A 19001-nucleotide genomic window follows, 5' to 3' on the forward strand; every position below is an offset into this window, starting at 1 on the left:
AGATGTCATTAATCGTTTTCAGCATTCTATATGTTATTCACTAGTCCCTAAAAATACAAAGTGAGTCAATACCACTATCTTGTGTTAAATGCCTCTGCCCTTGAACTAGACAGATCTCATTGTGTTTAGTTGGAAAAGAAACCTAAATATATTTCTTGGGTGAGTTGTTTTAAAGTTAATCCTAATCCTGGGTTCTTTTTCTCTTAACTTTCAGGTATCATGACAGAGGAAACCAGTTTTGGGAAAAATTATGTACAACTGAATTTCGGGAACTCTATGCTCTGGGCAGTATTCAGAATGACCTCTATGTTGTCGGAGGACAGATGAAAATAAAAAACCAGTATCTTATTACAAACTGTGTTGATAAGTACTCTGTAGAACGGGACAGCTGGAAGCGAGTATCTCCCCTGCCATTACAGTTAGCCTGTCATGCTGTATTGACCGTGAATAATAAACTTTATGTGATTGGAGGCTGGACCCCTCAGGTTAAGAAACTTCTTACATATCTAATTGGCATGTCTATGCAGAGTCTGACTGCTGAAAAACGTAGCTGTTGTATATTAACAGTGTGATTTACATTTTGCAAAATGTCTTACATCTCATAAAATACAAACTAAGGTTTTAAGTAGCAAAGCAATTTTAGGAGAATGGATTCTGCAGTGTGCTTTTCATACAGAAGTTCATTCAGTACTCATGCTATGTTCTTCACAACCCTTGCCATTCTTGCTAGTTATGACAGATGCTGTGGGGAAGGGTCCTCTTCCTGGAACATCTAGTGGATGGCAGCAGCCGCATCCCAGGCTGCCTGCCCAACAGCTGTATGACCAAGGGCAAGGCACGTTGAGGTCTTTTCCACACTTAACACTCTATAACTGCAGATGGGAAAGTGAGGCACAGCACCATCACTTCTAAGAAAGTTATGTTTTCATTATAAATGCTTGATTTTTTTCTGTGCATCAACAGATGGAAAAACCAGAATACTGTTTATATATATAGAGAGAGGCCAAAGTCAGGCAAGCCAAAGCTAAACAGTAAGCTGTGTGACCACAGTAACCCCTGCTTATGACTCCTCTTGGGACCTAGGACACTCACAGTCCTCTCTGCAGCCTGGCCTGGCCTGGCCTCCTGTCTTTCTTACAGGAATGAGTCTTACTAGCTCATCGGCCATCCCCCCCGATAAAAAGTGAATTCATTTTTGCCTAATGTTATGTCTTGTTTCTTTAGAGTTGCTTCATGGTTCAACCCATACTTTTGCATCCATTTCATAAGCTTGATTTCTGCTGCTTACAAGTATATCGTAACTTTTCAAAGCCTAAGCTTCATACTTTATTTTTTATTCATACATTTAAAATTTTTGTGACATTTTTATTTGTGCTTTAGATCCAAAAGCAGTACAGAGTTCATCACAGTAGCTGAAGACTGATGCATTATTTGTAGTTAAATATTTTTTAAACTTTTCCACTTACATAGTAAATTTGCATGAATGAGCTCCAAAAACAGCTGACAGGTTTTTCTCTTACTGGAGATTAAATACTTATATTAGAAGGAAAAGCAAATATTTACTAATTTTGTAGTCTCTGAACAGACAACATGAGTATGTATTACATAACAAAGGCTTTTGCTAATTTGATCACATTTATAAATTTATAATACATTATAATAAATTTTATAATTACAAGATAAATGGGCTATCAGTGCACTATGGTGATCATAATTCTTAGTCTTTTAAAATTGTGTATAATTTTCATAAGTATGGTAATTATTTCTTTGCTGAATACTTCGATCTTAGCTTAAAGTCATAAAAGTTTCATGTAAATTATATACAAAAAGTATTTCACCTAATGTTTATAAGTAGAAGCTATTTACATTTGTGTCAGAGTAATTATTTCACTTTTACTATCTCTAGTCATTAAAAAAGTTAGTCATTAAATAAATTGTATTAATCTATATACCTTGGAAATTGAATTCAGACCATTCACATAATTGTGATGTAAACATTCTAAAACATAAACGTTTGCAAAACTGTTAGACTGGAAAAATATAAAGTATGACTTACTAAAATTAGTTTCTCACAAATGTCTTAGAATCTACAATTATAAAGTTTGGTAAAAATAGAATATTACGGTCTGGGAAGGTGGCTCAGTGGTAGAGCGCTTGCCTTGCATGCATGAGGCCCTGGGTTCAGTTCCTCAGCACCACATAAGCAAAAAAGAAAAAAGCTGGAAGTGGTGCTGTGGCTCAAGTGGTTTAGCGCTTATCTTGAGCTGAAGAGCTGAGGGACTGTGTGTAGGCCCAGAGTTTAGGCCCCACGACCAGACCTCCCCCCCCCCCAAAAATAGAATATTACTTTGAAGAGTACAAGAGACCTTGGTTTCATTTTTAAGGTTTTCCAATTGTTTCATTTTTTTAAAGTATTTTGCTGCTAAAAATCACTGATTACAGCCTCTAACCCTGCACATTAGTCCCATTACTACAGAATATATAAATTTCCCTGATGTTGACTGTGTATTTATAACTCTAAGGCCAGAGATTGGTATGACTTTGAGTGTGAGCCATACAGTTAACCTCTGCTTATCTGCTGCACTGTCTGTTCTGATTAATTGCCACCATTATTCACAAAGACAGCGAAATGATACATTGTTCCATTGGCTGTCATATTTCACACAGATGGATCTTCCCGAGGAAGAGCCTGATAGATTAAGCAACAAGCTGTTTCGCTATGACCCCACCCAGGATCAATGGCAAGAGCTCCCACCCATGCAGTACTCCAAGTACCGGTTCAGTGCAGCTGTGGCCAGCGGCGAGATCTACGTTCTGGGTAAGAAGCAGCACACTGCTACCATCCATGACACCTTCACCTTCCTCAGCCTCTCAGTGAAGGGAGATACTCTTCTAATTCAAGCACTGGATAAGGGTTTCCTCTTTTCTAATTTTCTAGAACAATGTCAAATAAGACTAAATAGAAGTCCATTAAGAGCATTTTTGAGGGCTGGGAAGGTGGCTCAGTGGTAGAGCGCTTGCCTTGCATGCATGAGGCTCTGGGTTCGATTCCTCAGCACCACATAAGCAAAAAGAAAAAAAGCCGGAAGTGGCTCTGTGGCTCAAGTGGTAGAGCACTAGCCTTGAGCTGAAGAGCTGAGGGACAGCGCCCAGGCCCAGAGTTCAGGCTCCACAACCGGACCTCAAAAAAAAAAAAAATTAAACTATTTTTTAAAAAAAGCATTTTTGAGTGCCTTGGGGTGAAACTGATACATCTTTTTAAATACTGCCAGGTGGTATACTGTGAAATGGGAATAAGCCTTTAACACTTTCAGTGATTGGGTGTGGGGTGTGAACCACTGTGTGCCATTAGAAGAAAGGGCGGCAGTAGTAAGCCTGGGTTGCAGGTTCTGCCGGTCTTCCTCATTTACTCACCCGAACAAGTCTATAGAGGTGCTGCCACTGATGTTCAACTGAATGCATTTTCCTTGTCTCTTGCTCATGTGTGGTCTGACTCTAACCACAGGGATTGGTGAAGGAATTCAATGCACCTCTACTAAAGTGGGTAAAATTCCAGACCCCCCCTGTAGTTCTGCTATCTATCTGGCTTCACTCCTGGGTTTATTACGCCTGTTGCTCTTCTAAGTGCATTCCCTCTCCCTCCCTTCCTCCTCCCTTGCCCTCCCCCCCTCTTCCTTGGCTCCTTCCCTACCCTACCCTTCCCCTAAGTTTGGGAAAGCCTGTGTACAGGAGGCTGATTAGACTCCTAAAATGGTTAACTGTGCCAACTCTTTATTTCCTCCCATATGCACTGTGGATAACTGACAGAAATATGGGAAAGAAACACAAGGGAATCCATGAAATGTGAGTTGAAAGCAAACCAAGCATCTGAATAGAAATTTTTAAAAAAAAACTGAAGAAAGGCTGATATCTCTAGGCTGTTTGCACACAGCATGAAGAAAATATTTCATCTACTCACTGTACAATGCATTAATGGTTTTAAGAGCAAGAACATTGTGTAACATAACTTATGACTACTTCAGTTATGAGACTCACATTAATTTTTTCCTTTGAATAAATATTCCTCAGTTAAGATCATATGCTATGTAAGAAGAAATAATAGCTAAGCTGTGATGAATTGCGTAGGGTAGGTAAACTGCTCACGGTAGTAAATGGTTGATCTACTAAGAAAATTGAAGTTAGGACAACCCAAAAGCAAAAGTGATGTCTAAACTGAACCAGAATGAGGTATCCTGAAATGTGGAGCCACAGGCTAGGCTAAATGTGGGGTGAAATGATCATGTGTTTCTTGGTAATTTGTATGGGCAAATGCGTCTTTTAGACACTTGGAAGCCAATACTTCATGGCATGGAGCTCTATACAGACTATAAAATTCCTGTAGGTAAAATAGAAAATAAGTATAGTCTTCCAGAAAGGGGGCTCAGGAAGGGGCAGGGAAGAGCAAGCGGGAAAGCAGCATGAGAGGTAAGAATGAGGGTTATACAAGTAGAAGATAAAAGAGACAAGCAAATGAACCCATAGGGAAGTTGTGAGAGCCTGTACTATAGGAAAATTGAGAAGCAGGTTATGAAGACATGAGCTAGAGAATTAAGAAAATGATCATGAAAAGGAGAAATCATACAGAACCAGCATAATTTAAGAATATTAGTGAAGTGATGATATAAAGAACAAATCAAGCTAGGTGCCAGTAGCTCATACTTGTATTCCTTGCTACTCAAGAAGCTGAGATCTGAGGATCATGGTTCAAAGACAGCCTAGGCAGGAAAGTCCATGAGATTCTCGTCTCCAGTAAACCACCAGAACACCGAGAGTGTGCAGGTGGCTCAGTGTGGCAGAGCACTGATCTTGAGCACAGTGCCTAGGCCCTGAGTTCCAGCCCCAGGACTGGCACCCTCAGAAAAGGAGTACATCAATGACAACAGGGAATTGGAAGTGAAAGGGTGACTCAGAAAAGTATTACTGGTGGCTTAAAATGCAGTGTCTAGCTATTTGCTACTCAGAACTGGGGACAGCTGTGTGCCCTGTAAAAAGGGGGTAGATCTGCTGCCTTGTAAAGTTCAACCCAAAGAGCCCAAACTCATTTTATAAGCTTTGAAATGGAGTTCCATTGTTTAAGATTTTGTGGTGTTCTTATATTTCACTGTCCATTGTGTATATATTTGGAATTTGGCAAATACCATGTACAGTTCAACCCTAAAACACTACCCAAGGGTACCTTATAATTTTGGTTCACTGTTAGGGCAGAAGCCCTATCTGCTTTAGGGGAACTATAGTACCCCCAGTGTCACTGACAATCCAATGGTGCGACCTCTCCCTACTCCATGTAGTAAATAGAATTCTTCGCCCTCCTAGACAGACTCCAGAAATCCCCCAGAGAGCCCCGCCCATGCCCTTCACCATGAGGCTTGACCTAGAGTGGGGAATAACCCAGTTTGGGAGTTCAGTAGGTTCATACTAAAATCCTTTCTTAGGGCTGGGAAGGTAGCTCAGTGGTAGAGTGCTTGCCTTGCATGCCTGAGGCCCTGGGTTCAATTCCTCAGGACTACATAAGCAAAAAGAAAAAAGCCGGAAGTGGCACTGTGGCTCAAGTGGTAGAGTGCTAGCCTTGAGCTGAAGAGCTGAGGGACAGCACCCAAGCCCAGAGTTCAGGCCCCATGACCGGACCCAAAATAAATAAATAAATAAATAAATAAATAATAAAATCCTTTCTTTACCAATCACTAATCTTGGCCCCGTAAATCTTTCTAATATTATTTATATTAAATTTGGTATGCCTACTTAGAGTTATTGAGATTAAATTAAATAACGTATTACAATACCCGAAGAATAAGCATCTAGGCATTATAGCAGCTATTTACGGAGCCATTTATATTATAGACTATTACAGGTGTCTAGGTGTCCCCCAAATTCTCATATGTTAAAAGCTGGCCACTAGCTGTGATGTTGGAGAGAGGCGCTAGATGCAGTAGGGGAGGAAGTCATACACACAGCAGTTCTCTCTGTCTCTCTCTTCTCTCTCTCCCTTCCTCTTTCTCCTTCTCTCCCTCCCTCCATTCTCTTTTCCTCTCCCTTTTTCCCACCTCAAGCCCAAAATAACAAGGCTGGACCCTCTGAAACTGTGAACCAGAACAGAGCTTTCCTCCCTGTGAGTTGCTTACTCCAGGCACCGCATCTTGCTGACGGACACCGACTAGCAGAGATGCTCTGCTGGAGCTGCTTGTACAGTTTCCCTGGGTAGTCATAAACATGGACAAAGCGTTACTCACTTCTGCATAGCTGGCCGGGGACCCAGGCCAGACTGGTGTTCCAACTAAAAATGGTGGGTAGTTTTTTTTAAGCTCCTAAGCTCTGTCATGTTAGTAAGAATTTAGTTAGCAAAATGCTGAGTCAAAGTAAGTGATCTCTAGCTGTGGAGTTAAGATGCTGACACACTATTCCCAGAAAAGAAGATTTGAGGGCACACAAGTTTGTAAAAATAAACAAAATTTTCAGCTGTCTAGAAATCAGAGACAAACAACAAATTGAGAACTTTTTTTGGGGGGGGGGGTTAGTCATCAGTCATGGAGCTTGAACTGTGGGCCTGGGCGCTGTCCCTCAGCTCTTTAGCTCAAGGTGAGCACTCTACCACTTGAGCCACAGTGCCACTTCTGGTTTTCTGGTGATTAATTGGAGATAAGAGTCTCACAGACTTTCTAGGCTGGCTTTGAATCATAATCCTCAGATCTCAGCCTCCTGAATAGCTAGGATTACAGGCGTGAGCCACTGGAGCCTGGCTAAATTGAGAACTGTTTGTTAGAATCCATCCCAGCAGTCCTAGGGGACAATGCAGAGACAGTCACAGGAGGAAGATTACACAGAGACAGTCACATAAGGAGAAGGATTATAAAGAGGTTTATTGATGGGGCCATTTTCCCCACAGGAGAGGGAGAAATATGGCATCTGTCCCCATCCAGGTAGTAGCTTGTAAACTCCAGGCTAGAAGGGGAGGTCCTCTGTGTGCACAGGTAGGTCTGGGCAGAAAGTAGGAGTGCCCACCTATCCTGGCAGGAGCTCCAGAGCAGGGAGGAGTTCAGGTCTGGGTACACGCTGCCCCGGGAAATGTAGTGGGAGGGGCTGAGGCCCTGAGATGGGGGGAATGCCATCACTTTTTTTATAAGAAATTATTGAACTTGGGCTGGGAAGGTGGCTCAGTGGTAGAGCACTTGCCTAGCATGCAGGAAGCCCTGGATTCCATTCCTCAATACCACATACACAGAAAAAGCCGGAAGTGGTGCTGTGACTCAAGGAGTAAAGTGCCAGCCTTGAGCAAAAGAAGCTCAGGGACAGTACTCAGCCCTTAAGTTCAAGCCCCAAAACTGGCCAAAATGTAAAAAGATATTACTGAGCTTGAACTCAGTTGTGCTGAATTCAAGCTGTCTCAAGCCCATGGAGCTCTCTTTCATGCTCTGCCAGGGTGGGGCTGCCTAGAAAGCTCAGCAGTGTGGGCTACAACCACACTGTGCTGGAAGTGTGGTTCTCACTTGTCATCTCAGAAGACCACAGAGCACGTGCCTTGGAACGCTGGAGCTTTCTGGGTGAAAGACCACGCCACCCAGCCCTGAGAAGTACTGAGAAGTCATTGGCACAAATAAGCCAGAGTTCACAGTCAGAAAGAAAAAAATCTTCTTAAATTTGAAGTGCTTTGGAGCACTTCAGTGTCCTCAATTACCTTCAAGAAGCAGATTCTCATCAGCTAGAGGAATATGTCTTTATCACATACCACAAAATAATTCCTCACAAATAATTTTTCAAGGAAAAGAACCACCGAAATTCAAGAAAGAAGGCACCTCCAGCAAGAAACAATGGAGTAATAGCAAAAAAAGAAAAAGTAGGGACCAGATGTACCAAAGTTACCACATTGCATAAAATAACTTACTGTGTTTAAACAAATAAAAGATGAGGAAATTAGAATGAGGAAATAGGAAATTATGGAAGATGATCAAGAATAATCAACTTCACCAAGAATAAAAAATGTATAATAAATAAAATTATAACTCAAAATTAAGAGAATTCATGAAGATAAAGAGATTTAGTGCATTGGAAGAGAGTTCTGAAGAAATAACTTATTTCTGAATGCAACACAAGGGTTAAGTGTGTGGAGAACAAGAGTGGAGGACCAATCATCTTTTAAAAGCCCCACAAGGAGAGGAAGAGTGGGTTGGACTGCATTGCCCTTGGTGCGTTTGCCCCTGAGTGCTCCTGTGTGGGAGGCTTGATCCCCATGTTGAGAGGTTCCAAGGAAATGGGACCTTGTAGGAGGAGTGCTCACTCAGTGAGTTCTCATGCGAGCATGAGTTGTTACCGCAAGCAGTGTGGGGTTTCCCCGGACCTGCACCTTCCTCTTCTCACATGAACGTCCACCACTAAGAGGCTGTCCCCACTGCACACAGTAGCAGAACTGTGAACGAAATATCCTCATTTCTTTATAGAGCCCCTAACCACAGCAATAAAATGCAATAATTCAGGGACAAAGGCAATGTCTGAACAAAAACTGTGAGAATTTTCTAAAACTAAAGAATGATGGTAATTCACACACACTTATTTTTTAAAAAAGGTCAAGCTCAGCAAATAAACCAGAAATGTATACATGGAAAGGAAAATCCAACAGTGAAGCTGAAGAATACCAAGGACAAGATATTAAATGAAACCAGAGAACTAGACTGGTGGCCTGAAGTGACAGGCTAATGGCATTCAGGAAACACTCATCTGCAGCAGAAAATGAATGCTAGCCTAGAAATCTAAGCCCAAAGAATAAGGATGAGACGAGGACATTCTCTCCAACAGCGTAAAGCTGACAGCAGTTACTAAGCAGACCACCATCTCCAGGATTTTAAAGAAAGTTTACTAGCAGAAAAAAAGAAACTGGTAGAATATTTTAATACCTTATAAATACTGAAACATTGACTTCTAAGATATTTCATAATTCTAAAGTCATAATAAAGGGTAGTCCTAAAAACTACAATTAATAGCATCTAAATAGGAAAGGGCTAAATGTCATTAAAGTGTCCCAAAGCCCTTATATTATCCAGAGGGAGAGTAAAAGGAGTGGTTCGCCTTTCAAACATCTCCAATCCATTCCTAATGGGTGAGTGACCTATTCCTTGTACTTTCTACAGCTCTTTGAATGTGTTCAGTCAAAGCTGGATACATTCTCAGACAGACAGATTCTCTGTCCTGAGTTATATCTTTGTTTCCTAAGACACCTATTTCAGATTTGAATCCATTTGCAAGAAGGAAGAACAGACACACGAGGCCTTACCTTTCGAATTAACCCCAGAAACTGAATGCTTCCTAAAGCCCATTTTTAAAGTCTTGAGTTATAAAGATTTGAGAATTTTGGCCTCAGTTAAAATCTGTGCTAATTTTTTTTTTTTTTTTTGGGTCCGGTCGTGGGGCCTGAACTCTGGGCCTGGGCACTGTCCCTCAGCTCTTCAGCTCAAGGCTAGCACTCTACCACTTGAGCCACAGCGCCACTTCTGGCTTTTTTCTTTTTGCTTATGTGGTGCTGAGGAATCGAACCCAGGGCCTCAAGCATGCAAGACAAGCACTCTACCACTGAGCCACCTTCCCAGCCCCAAAATCTGTGCTAATTTTTTATTCTAGAAATGTTTGGTTTTGAAAAGCATGCTCTCAGATACCATGAGTGATTTGGATTTCAGCATCGGGATTATGGCACACTAGGCAAAGAGCACATTAGCTGCACAGTGGATATTTTCTGAAAATCTGCAAATTGTCTTCACATAAAGATAAAGGTATGGTTGGACTCTTGGCTTAAGTGACTCCATTGTTCACATGGTTACATGTGTGTTTTATCAGCTTTACCACACTGTAATTGGCTCTTTTGTTGGATAATTTCCTGGAAAGCTTAAAATGACTTCCATCTATATAAGCTATACAAGTAAGTGATACCTTTACTGGGAATGCAGATATTTAGAACTGGCTGACTTTCATTGTGACATTTTCTGCCCAAAGACTCAGGAAGGTGACGTTTTGTTGGGAAGTGTGGTGGTGATGCTGTTTCCAGTGACAAGCCACCTTTAGAAAGAGGCCAACACTGGAGCGCTGCTACTGCCATGTTTTCTTTTTCTTTTTTGGTCTTTTGGTAACAGGCCTAAACTCAGGGCCTTGTACTTTCTGAGCTTGCTTGCTTGGCTGGCACTCTACCACATAAACCATGCCTCTGGCCTGGTTCTTTCTGGTTATTTTGGAGGAGTCTCATGGAGTTTTCTGCCCCAGCTGGCTTCAAACTATAATCCTTCAGATCTCAGCCTCTTGAGCAGCTAGGATCACAGGAGTGAGCCATGCCTTTTAAGATACCTTTGTCATTGGTTGGTGAAAACTGGCTTTAAGAGATAGGTAGGGCTGGGAAGGTGGCTCAGTGGTAGAGCGCTTGCCTTGCATGCCTGAGGCCCTGGGTTCAATTCCTTAGCACCACATAAGCAAAAAGAAAAAAGCCGGAAGTGGCACTGTGGCTCAAGTGGTAGAGCGCTAGCCTTGAGCTGAAGTGCTGAGGGATAGAGCCCAGGCCCAGAGTTCAGGCCCCACGACCGGACCCCCCCCCCAAAAAAAAAATCAAAAATAGCGGGGCTGGGAAGGTGGCTCAGTGGTAGAGTGCTTGCTTTGCATGCCTGAGGCCCTGGGTTCAATTCATCAGCACCACATAAGCAAAAAGCCGGAAGTGGCGCTGTGGCTCAAGAGCACTCACCTTGAGCTGAAGAGCTGAGGGACAGCGCCCAGGCCCAGAGTTCAGGCCCCACGACCGGACCCAAAAAAGAAAAAAAAAGAGATAATTAGGCTGCTTTAATCTAAAACATCTTAATCACCTCCCAGAGGCAGTTCAGAAAACTTAAGATAATATAGCCTACGCAGTAGAAAATGTATGTCCTATGTTTGTTTTAATTTTCATTTTCATGCATCAAAAAGTGAATAAAATGCTTGAGTTTTATTAGTAAAGTTTTGAGAAAGATGGGACACCAGTGCTCCACTTCTTTTCAGCCTAGTCATGGGTCCTTGTTGAAGTGCTGTGTTATGAAATGCTGGTTAACGATGGCATAGGGGGTTCTCTCTGGAAAAAAATCATTGTGAGCAAGATAAACGTCCAAGTATTTTACAACTCATACTGTTAGTTATGTTTCTTGATAAATTATGCTTCTAAAATGTGTGTTCATGAATGTGCTGTGACTTTTCATCAAGTGTTTTTAAAAGTCAGATGTGTTCACAAGTGGCTTCAGCTTGATGGGGCAGGCAAAATTAAGGAAGAAGGTGAGCTCCAGAGGCCCTTGTGCACACCGGCCCCCACTGCTTCACAGCCCTGCACCTCCTGCTCCTTCTCTCCAACCCAGCGGTGGCGGCAGCCCCTCCGCACACACCGTCTGCCGCCTCTGCCAGCCACACGCGTCAGGCCCTCACCGAGGGGGTGCAGTTCCCCAGCCAGCTCCCTCTCACCTGTCCCTGTCCCTCAGACCGTCAGGAGGAAGACACCTTGTCTTCTTCATCTCTGCGTCTGTCCTCAGAGCCGGCCTGGGGCCTAGCTTTCTGTAGAAGATGCTTGGTAAATATTCATTAGCTGAATTGAATGTTCTCACCTGTGTAGCCAGTTCCATCCCACTATCGCATAAAAGACCACCAAAAAAATTAGCCCTACAGGTCTTGTGTTGAATTTTTTTTTTTGTCTTTTCTTTTTTGGTACTGGGGATCGAACCCAGGACATTGCACTTGCTAGGCAAGCGCCTTGCCACTGAGCTACATCCCAGCCCATTGTGTTGAATTTTTTTTAAGAAGGAGCTTTACATTTTCCTGTCAAGGGAGACAGCTAATATTAAGTCTTCCTACACAGCTAATGTCTCAACCTTTAAAGTTGTTCCTCCAGGAACCCATTCTGTGCCTCCTTACTTTGCTGCAAACATTACAGCCTTGTCTGAGCTGACTCGGCTTGAATGCCATCAAAGAGGAGTGAAGGGAACGTTACATAAAATGTTATTACAGTAAATGCACTGCAGAGATCACTTTAACGGTGAATTATTCCAGAGGTGAGAGGGCCAGCTTTCACTGTGAAGGGATATTGCCTCTTCCTCCTGAAGCCATTTTTTATAACTTAGATGTCTCTGGAATTGCCTGCGTTGCATATTAAAATGGCACATTCCCAGCCTCACCCTTGACAACCTGAGTCAGTAGGTCTGAAGTGAGGCCTAGAATGGAAGTTGTAGGGAACACCTAGGTGATTGTGGGATGAATGTTCGCAGGACTGAACTTTGGGATGCAGACATTGTGAGGGAGCACCAGAGGGAGCCCCTGCTCAAAGGTGGTGTGCCTAGGATTCTAACCAAACCTGTGATACGTAAACAGTTCCCAGGCTAGCTCTTAGACAAGGCATTACCACGGCCATACAGCATTTCTTCTAAACAGCATGCATACCCCAGTATTCCAAGAAGTGGTCAAGGTACCCTGGTATTGACAAGGTTCCAGAGCGAGCTATCTGCCATGTTCTGTCTACTAGAGTTTTCCAGGCTCAGATTCAGTAGCTGAAGAGGCTTTGAACCGTGTTTGGCTGTGCAGCTCCACAAGCTACTCCTAGCTAAGATACAAAGTATGTTAACCCTTCATCTTCTGGAAGTCTCAGTGGGGTACCCAGAAATGAATACTCTGAAAGACCGAAGTTACCTCTGGCTCCCCGACTGCAGCCTGGTTGTAGCTGTGTTCCTCACCGACAGAGGGCCCACATTGCATGTCTCGCTGTGTGGTGCGTCAGGATCTTATTCTGCATCTCCAAACCTGGGTATAACTCCCGTGCTGTTTTCCATGCTGTTGTAGTTGATAAGCTTTCCCAGAAGGCTCCAAGTGTCTCAGGGACAAAAACTAAAACTTGAAACTTGTTATTCCGTCACACCTGGTACAAACACATAGTAGGCATATAAAATTTTAGGTTGCTTAAAACCAACTAACTAGAAGCATCAAATGCTTTTGACTCTGCAGTCAGCATGCTCGGCAGCTTTCCCAGTGGGATGTGCTGACGGTGGAGCACCGCTGGCCGTGCTCTCTGGAGCCCTGCTCAGCCCTGATGCTCTGGGTGTGGGCCTTTCAGTCAGTGCCCACGCCACCCCCTGACCTGCCACAACAGCTTGACTGAAACAGACAAGAACTTGCTAAAAGCTGTGCCAACAGCAACTCTTCCAAAGAAAGACAGTCCTGGGTATGGGTAATACTTCATGTGCATCTGTATGCATTATAGGTACTGTTCATGTTGTCACTCCTCAATCTTTAAGAATATAATCAACTGTAACCTTCAATTCACTGACAGAATAACATTGTATCTTAGAAGTTGAAACAAAAAAGTCATGCTTTTAAAAAGGAAACATTTTCTTATAAAAGGAAAATACTAATCTTGAGGACATGATCAGCACTAGAGGGCCTAGCAAGTTTGAGGCCCTGAGTTCAAACCCATTCTTCAAAAAAAGAAAAACATCAATCATCCAAAGAAATGTCATTTTAAGTAGAACATATAGTCTTCAATTTGTTGATCCTAATTTATACATGAAATCAATTTTTTTACCACTTTTCATCTATCATTTCTTGGATCAATACAGAAATGAGCACAAATGACACTTTTTTTTTCTTTTTTTTTTTGGTCAGTCGTGAGGCTTGAACTCTGGGTCTAGGCGCTGTCCCTCAGCTCTTCAGCTCAAGGCGAGCGCTCTACCACTTGAGACACAGTGCCACTTCTGGTTTTCTGGTTGTTAATTGGAGATAAGAGTCTCATAGACTTTCCTGCCTGGGCTGGCTTTGAACTGTGATCCTCAGATCTCAGCCTCCTAAGTAGCTAGGATGACAGGTAAGAGCCCCCAGCCCCCAGCACAAATGACACTTTCTGTAAATCCTTTCTTTTTTTAGACACAAAATGAATATACCAGACTTACATACTGCCAAGCATTCTATAAGAGTTACTTGGACGCAGGATCTGCCACTTCTACAAAAGTACTCATTGCTCAGTTTTGACCTAATAGATGTAAGAGAGCCGGAGAGTTGGGATGAGGTCATCTGAGAAGAGCTGGTCCAGCCACATGTTCAGTTGCTTGTGATGTGACGGTGCTGAGTGTCGAGGGTGCTGGGGGCACAGACGGGTGAAACGCTACTCTGACTTCACGGGGAGAGGCGCACAAACGAGAGGTGGGTCTGAATTAAGTAGGTAGGTAGGTGGGTGGATAGCAATATGTATTTATGGAAACATTTGATTTCTGGTCAGAGGACCATGGAAGCCCAAGGAGAAAATGGCTCATCTTGTGTGGACACAGGAAGGATTTTTTTGAGAGATGTAGCCAGCCGAGCCGTGAAGAAACAGGAGTTTGACAGGAATGCAGCATGGGTCAAGTTAGAGAGAAAGGGAGAGGGAGATTGGCCATGGGGGAACTTGCATTGTGACGGCCTACAATAAGACACAGGGAAGGCGAGGGGCACAGGAGTCAGGCAGGGCCAAGTCTACAGAACTGGGTAGCTTGAGTTGAGACATTCACCCAAGGCCTTGCCTCTGACCTGTTAGATCAGGGCTCCCACACTCGCCTTCGTGCAGAGACCTCTGCCGGACAAGCTGGCAACAGCACGGGGAGACAAGGGAGAGGGGCCTGGTGTGAGTGGAAACCGCTGGCCAGTGCTGGGCTGAGGCAGAAAGCCGGGCGTGGGGGGAGTCGTTGGAGATAGAACAGGACAACACTCTGCAGCTGTGGCTTACGTGCTTAGCTCCAGAACTTTCTATTAGCTGTCTACATTTCTACTTGAACAGAAAAAGACAATTCAAATACATGTTTTTTCTTTCCAAATTAAGTGCTGCTCCACGGAGCAAGGTGTTTGCTTTCAGTTATTTTGATTTTCACAGTAGTCTGTGGTAGCAAGCAAATGCAGAACATTTGATATTCTTAGGGAATACAACAAAGGACAGTGAAGTGTTAGCAGGGAAGACAGTGGCTGGTGTGTAGTGACGGCTGCCCAGTTCTGTGGATCCCAGACGTACGGTTAGCCGAGTCGCCTGGCGTCACCCCCGGTCTGGTAAAAGGCAGGTAAGGACTTCCCTCAGCCCCCGCCCTGGCCGTCAGGAGGTGAGGCGCCGTGGTTTCTAGGCTATGGCTCCAGAATGGTCATGGGAGAGAACTCACAGAGCTGATAACTAGAGTGAGGAGGAGCCCCGTCACCAGGCCCTGTGTCAGCAGAGAACGAGCACGTGGGAAGCGTGGCTCACGAAGAAGCCTACAGCTCCTGTGTCACGAGACTGCGTGGGCCAGGAAGCAGGTTCCTCTGCCTGAGGCTGGCCGAAGGACCCCCTGCCTTCTGCTTCTCTATCCAACCTCCAGAAAGTCATCTACAAACTCTATACACAGCAAATCATTACAGTAACTAGATTCCAGCAGCTTCAGTAAACTCTGGTCTGCTTACTTAGAAACAGAAAAGTGTTACCACTTAAGTACCAACTGCATGGTGGCCACTCAGTTCATGAGACTATAAAAGAAAACTCCCACGGCGATGCTTCAGAGTCCCTCTCCCCTCTCCTCTGCTGATGCTCCAGTCTTTCACCCTGAGACTTTATGAAACAGTTTTTATCCTTGCAGTTGAGACCTTTGGAGGCGTAGAAGAATTCGGCCGGCCGGCCTCATGGAGTCAGCAAGTGGTGACACGGGCGCCCGAGCTAGGGTCAGTCTCCAGAAGTCCAGGTGCTTTGTCATGCATCGAGAGCCCCCACAGCCCCACTGCCCAAGGTTGGCTTTGCAGTTGTGAAGGTTGGGAGCTTGTCAGAACCATCACAAAATCTCCCTCCTGTTTGGATCAAGCCCAGAGCAGAGTAGAGTAAGCCTGCCACCTGCAGGGCACAGGGGCCAGCATCCCGTTCCCACACTCATTCCGGCAGCCAGCTCCCCGCCCTCTGGGAAGAGAGGCTGAGTCCCACACTCAGAAGGCAAGGATCCATCAGCCAAACACCAGAACAGGAAGTCTTATCAGCACAGAAATGAACAAGAGGAAGGGGACATTGGCCTAGGATTTCCTACCCCCACACAAAAAATACGCAGGTATATATTTTGCATCTGAGGTCCTTTTGGGTGTGACTTATAAAGGTAACTTGTACTCATTTGCCTGTTTTTGAATAAAGGAGAGCCGTGCTCTGATACTCTGCTGGCATATAAAGATAGGGCGATATCTCATTGAAATTCTGAAGATGTGCAGATCCTACCCTAGGATTTCTCTCATCAAAAGGTTTTACTTGTGGTGCCAGTACTGACTTATTAATAAAGACCGTGCCTTTGATTATTTGTCTAATCAAGATTCACCGTCAGTTTAAGCTCATTAATTCTGCTGGTAATGGCGTGTACTGGAGGTGGGATGGCACCTGAGCGAGAGAGAGGCAGAATCCAGGCTCCAACACCGGGACACGGGAGAGCCCCAGGAAGCCGAGCCTGTGAGCGGTCTGCCAGTCAAGGAGAAAGGGCACGCGGCTGAAGGCTGACGCTGTCCAGTAAGTGCTGAACGTCATAATTAAAGACACTTGCTAACAGAGGAATGGAAATGACAAGCATTCTCTTTCTTCACAAGACTAGAGCCGTTGTTTTCTAGGCACTTTGCCGGGCAGCTCTTCTTCGGTGCTTCTGAAACCTCGGCCTCGGATTCAGGGTGCCGATGCTGAACGTGCCTGGGCCTGACTCCCAGGGACTGCGTTTAACTCACTGGTTCTGAAGTGACTGTGATACAAACCAGTCCTGTAGCACCTCTTCTGGATTGTCCAGAAAGAGACAGCTAAGTTCATCCTACCTTGTGGGTGTTCAGCTCTGCACCACGGACAAACCCTCCTCTTGGCAGCCTCTTGCCCCTAAGTAGGAGATTCCAGGGCCTGTGATGACCACCGTGCCGTGTTGAAAGTAGACATGACAGCAGGCCATGCCAGTAGCTGAGGCCAGGGTGTCACCTTGAGACCCAGCAACGCAGATATGGCATTGCAATGGATTATTTATCCAGGTGGATAAGAGATAAGAGAAGGAGCAGCTATGAGCATCCAAGTTTGGAGCCTCAGTCCCTGGATTCTCACTTAGAAAACAGGCCAGACTCCATCAGCAGCAAGGAAAAATGACTGTCCTCCAAGGTCCTCTTTGATTCCTGGTGTAAGCCTCAGCCTTGTTAAGAACAAGCTGTCACGACAGCCTCCCCCCCACCCCCCACCCCAGGCTCACTGGGTGCTGTGTGCAGGCCCTGTGATCTGCGGGGCTGTAAAAGGTGGCCTTGGTGCTTGATGAGCTTACCGTGTGCACACTTAGGTGGGCGGGAAAAGCAGACGAAGTTGAATTCCTCATTCATTCATGCCATGCACACTGTGTGCCAGGCACAGGGCTGGTGCTGGAGTTGAACGCATAAAGGAGACAATGGGAACACTGCCCACCCAGTGCCATCCGGTGGAGAGGCAGGGGGAGGAGGAGTGGAGAGGCAGGGGGAGGGGAGAGGAGGAGTGGAGAGGCAGAGGGAGGGGAGAGGAGGAGTGGAGAGGCAGGGGGAGGGGAGAGGAGGAGTGGAGAGGCAGGGGGAGGGGAGAGGAGGAGTGGAGAGGCAGGGGGAGGGGAGAGGAGGAGTGGAGAGGCAGGGGGAGGGGAGAGGAGGAGTGGAGAGGCAGGGGGAGGGGAGAGGAGGAGTGGAGAGGCAGGGGGAGGGGAGAGGAGGAGTGGAGAGGCAGAGGGAGGGGAGAGGAGGAGTGGAGAGGCAGGGGGAGGGGAGAGGAGGAGTGGAGAGGCAGAGGGAGGGGAGAGGAGGAGGGGAGAGGCAGGGGGAGGGGAGAGGAGGAGGGGAGAGGCAGGGGGAGGGGAGAGGAGGAGGGGAGAGGCAGGGGGAGGGGAGAGGAGGAGTGGAGAGGCAGGGGGAGGGGAGAGGAGGAGTGGAGAGGCAGAGGGAGGGGAGAGGAGGAGGGGAGAGGCAGGGGGAGGGGAGAGGAGGAGGGGAGAGGCAGGGGGAGGGGAGAGGAGGAGTGGAGAGGCAGGGGGAGGGGAGAGGAGGAGTAGAGAGGTAGGGGGAGGGGAGAGGAGGAGTGGAGAGGCAGGGGGAGGGGAGAGGAGGAGTGGAGAGGCAGAGAGAGGGGAGAGGAGGAGTGGAGAGGCAGGGGGAGGGGAGAGGAGGAGTGGAGAGGCAGGGGGAGGGGAGAGGAGGAGTGGAGAGGCAGGGGGAGGGGAGAGGAGGAGTGGAGAGTAGGGGGAGGGGAGAGGAGGAGTGGAGAGGCAGGGGGGAGGGGAGAGGAGGAGTGGAGAGGTAGGGGGAGGGGAGAGGAGGAGTGGAGAGGAGGAGTGGAGAGGCAGGGGGAGGGGAGAGGAGGTGTGGAGCGGCAGGGGGAGGGGAGAGGTAGGGGGAGTGGAGAGGTAGGGGGAGGGGAGAGGAGGAGTGGAGAGGCAGGGGGAGGGGAGAGGAGGTGTAGAGCGGCAGGGGGAGGGGAGAGGTAGGGGGAGGGGAGAGGAGGAGTGGAGAGGCAGGGGGAGGGGAGAGGAGGTGTGGAGCGGCAGGGGGAGGGGAGAGGAGGAGTGGAGAGGCAGGGGGAGGGGAGAGGAGGAGTGGAGAGGCAGGGGGAGGGGAGAGGAGGAGTGGAGAGGCAGGGGGAGGGGAGAGGAGGAGTGGAGAGGCAGGGGGAGGGGAGAGGAGGAGTGGCAAGAGCACTGCACAGTTGAGTCCCAGTGAGTGGTACGTGGCGAAACTTGGCATCCAAGTATGGCCTAGCTCTGAGCACACCGCCAGTGCGGGCCCTGAGCCTCCCCTGTGCCGTGCTTTCCGGGGCCTTCTACGTGAGAGAGCTGGGCGCGCCACGCAGGTGCTGTACGGACCTTTCAGTGGGACCTTGCCGCCCAGGCATTGACGTGGCATGGGTACTGGCATGAAGGCCTGCTATGCAAAGCCTGACGCAGTGACTCAGGAGGGCCTGAAGGGTTATGCTTAAAGTTGTAAATCTGTGAGTGTGATTT

The 19001-nt window shown here is 46.3% G+C and overlaps 1 protein-coding gene across 10 annotated transcripts in view; it reads left to right on the forward strand.

The window, feature by feature from the left end:
* LOC138824872 (kelch repeat and BTB domain-containing protein 12) overlaps nt 1-19001 on the forward strand; it is a 42515-nt gene that overhangs the window by 11768 nt on the left and 11746 nt on the right. For 3 of the 10 annotated variants that reach the window (XM_070019287.1, XM_070019289.1, XM_070019288.1), the window contains exons 3-4: nt 215-485; nt 2668-2818. In XM_070019287.1, the coding sequence (XP_069875388.1) occupies nt 215-485; nt 2668-2818 (422 nt within the window). The other 7 variants (XR_011371203.1, XR_011371204.1, XR_011371205.1 and 4 more) reach the window with 7 other exon arrangements.

This window comes from Dipodomys merriami, unplaced genomic scaffold, assembly GCF_024711535.1.
Source record: "Dipodomys merriami isolate MVZ:Mamm:240054 unplaced genomic scaffold, mDipMer1.0.p SCAF_13, whole genome shotgun sequence".
Taxonomy (NCBI): domain Eukaryota; kingdom Metazoa; phylum Chordata; class Mammalia; order Rodentia; family Heteromyidae; genus Dipodomys; species Dipodomys merriami.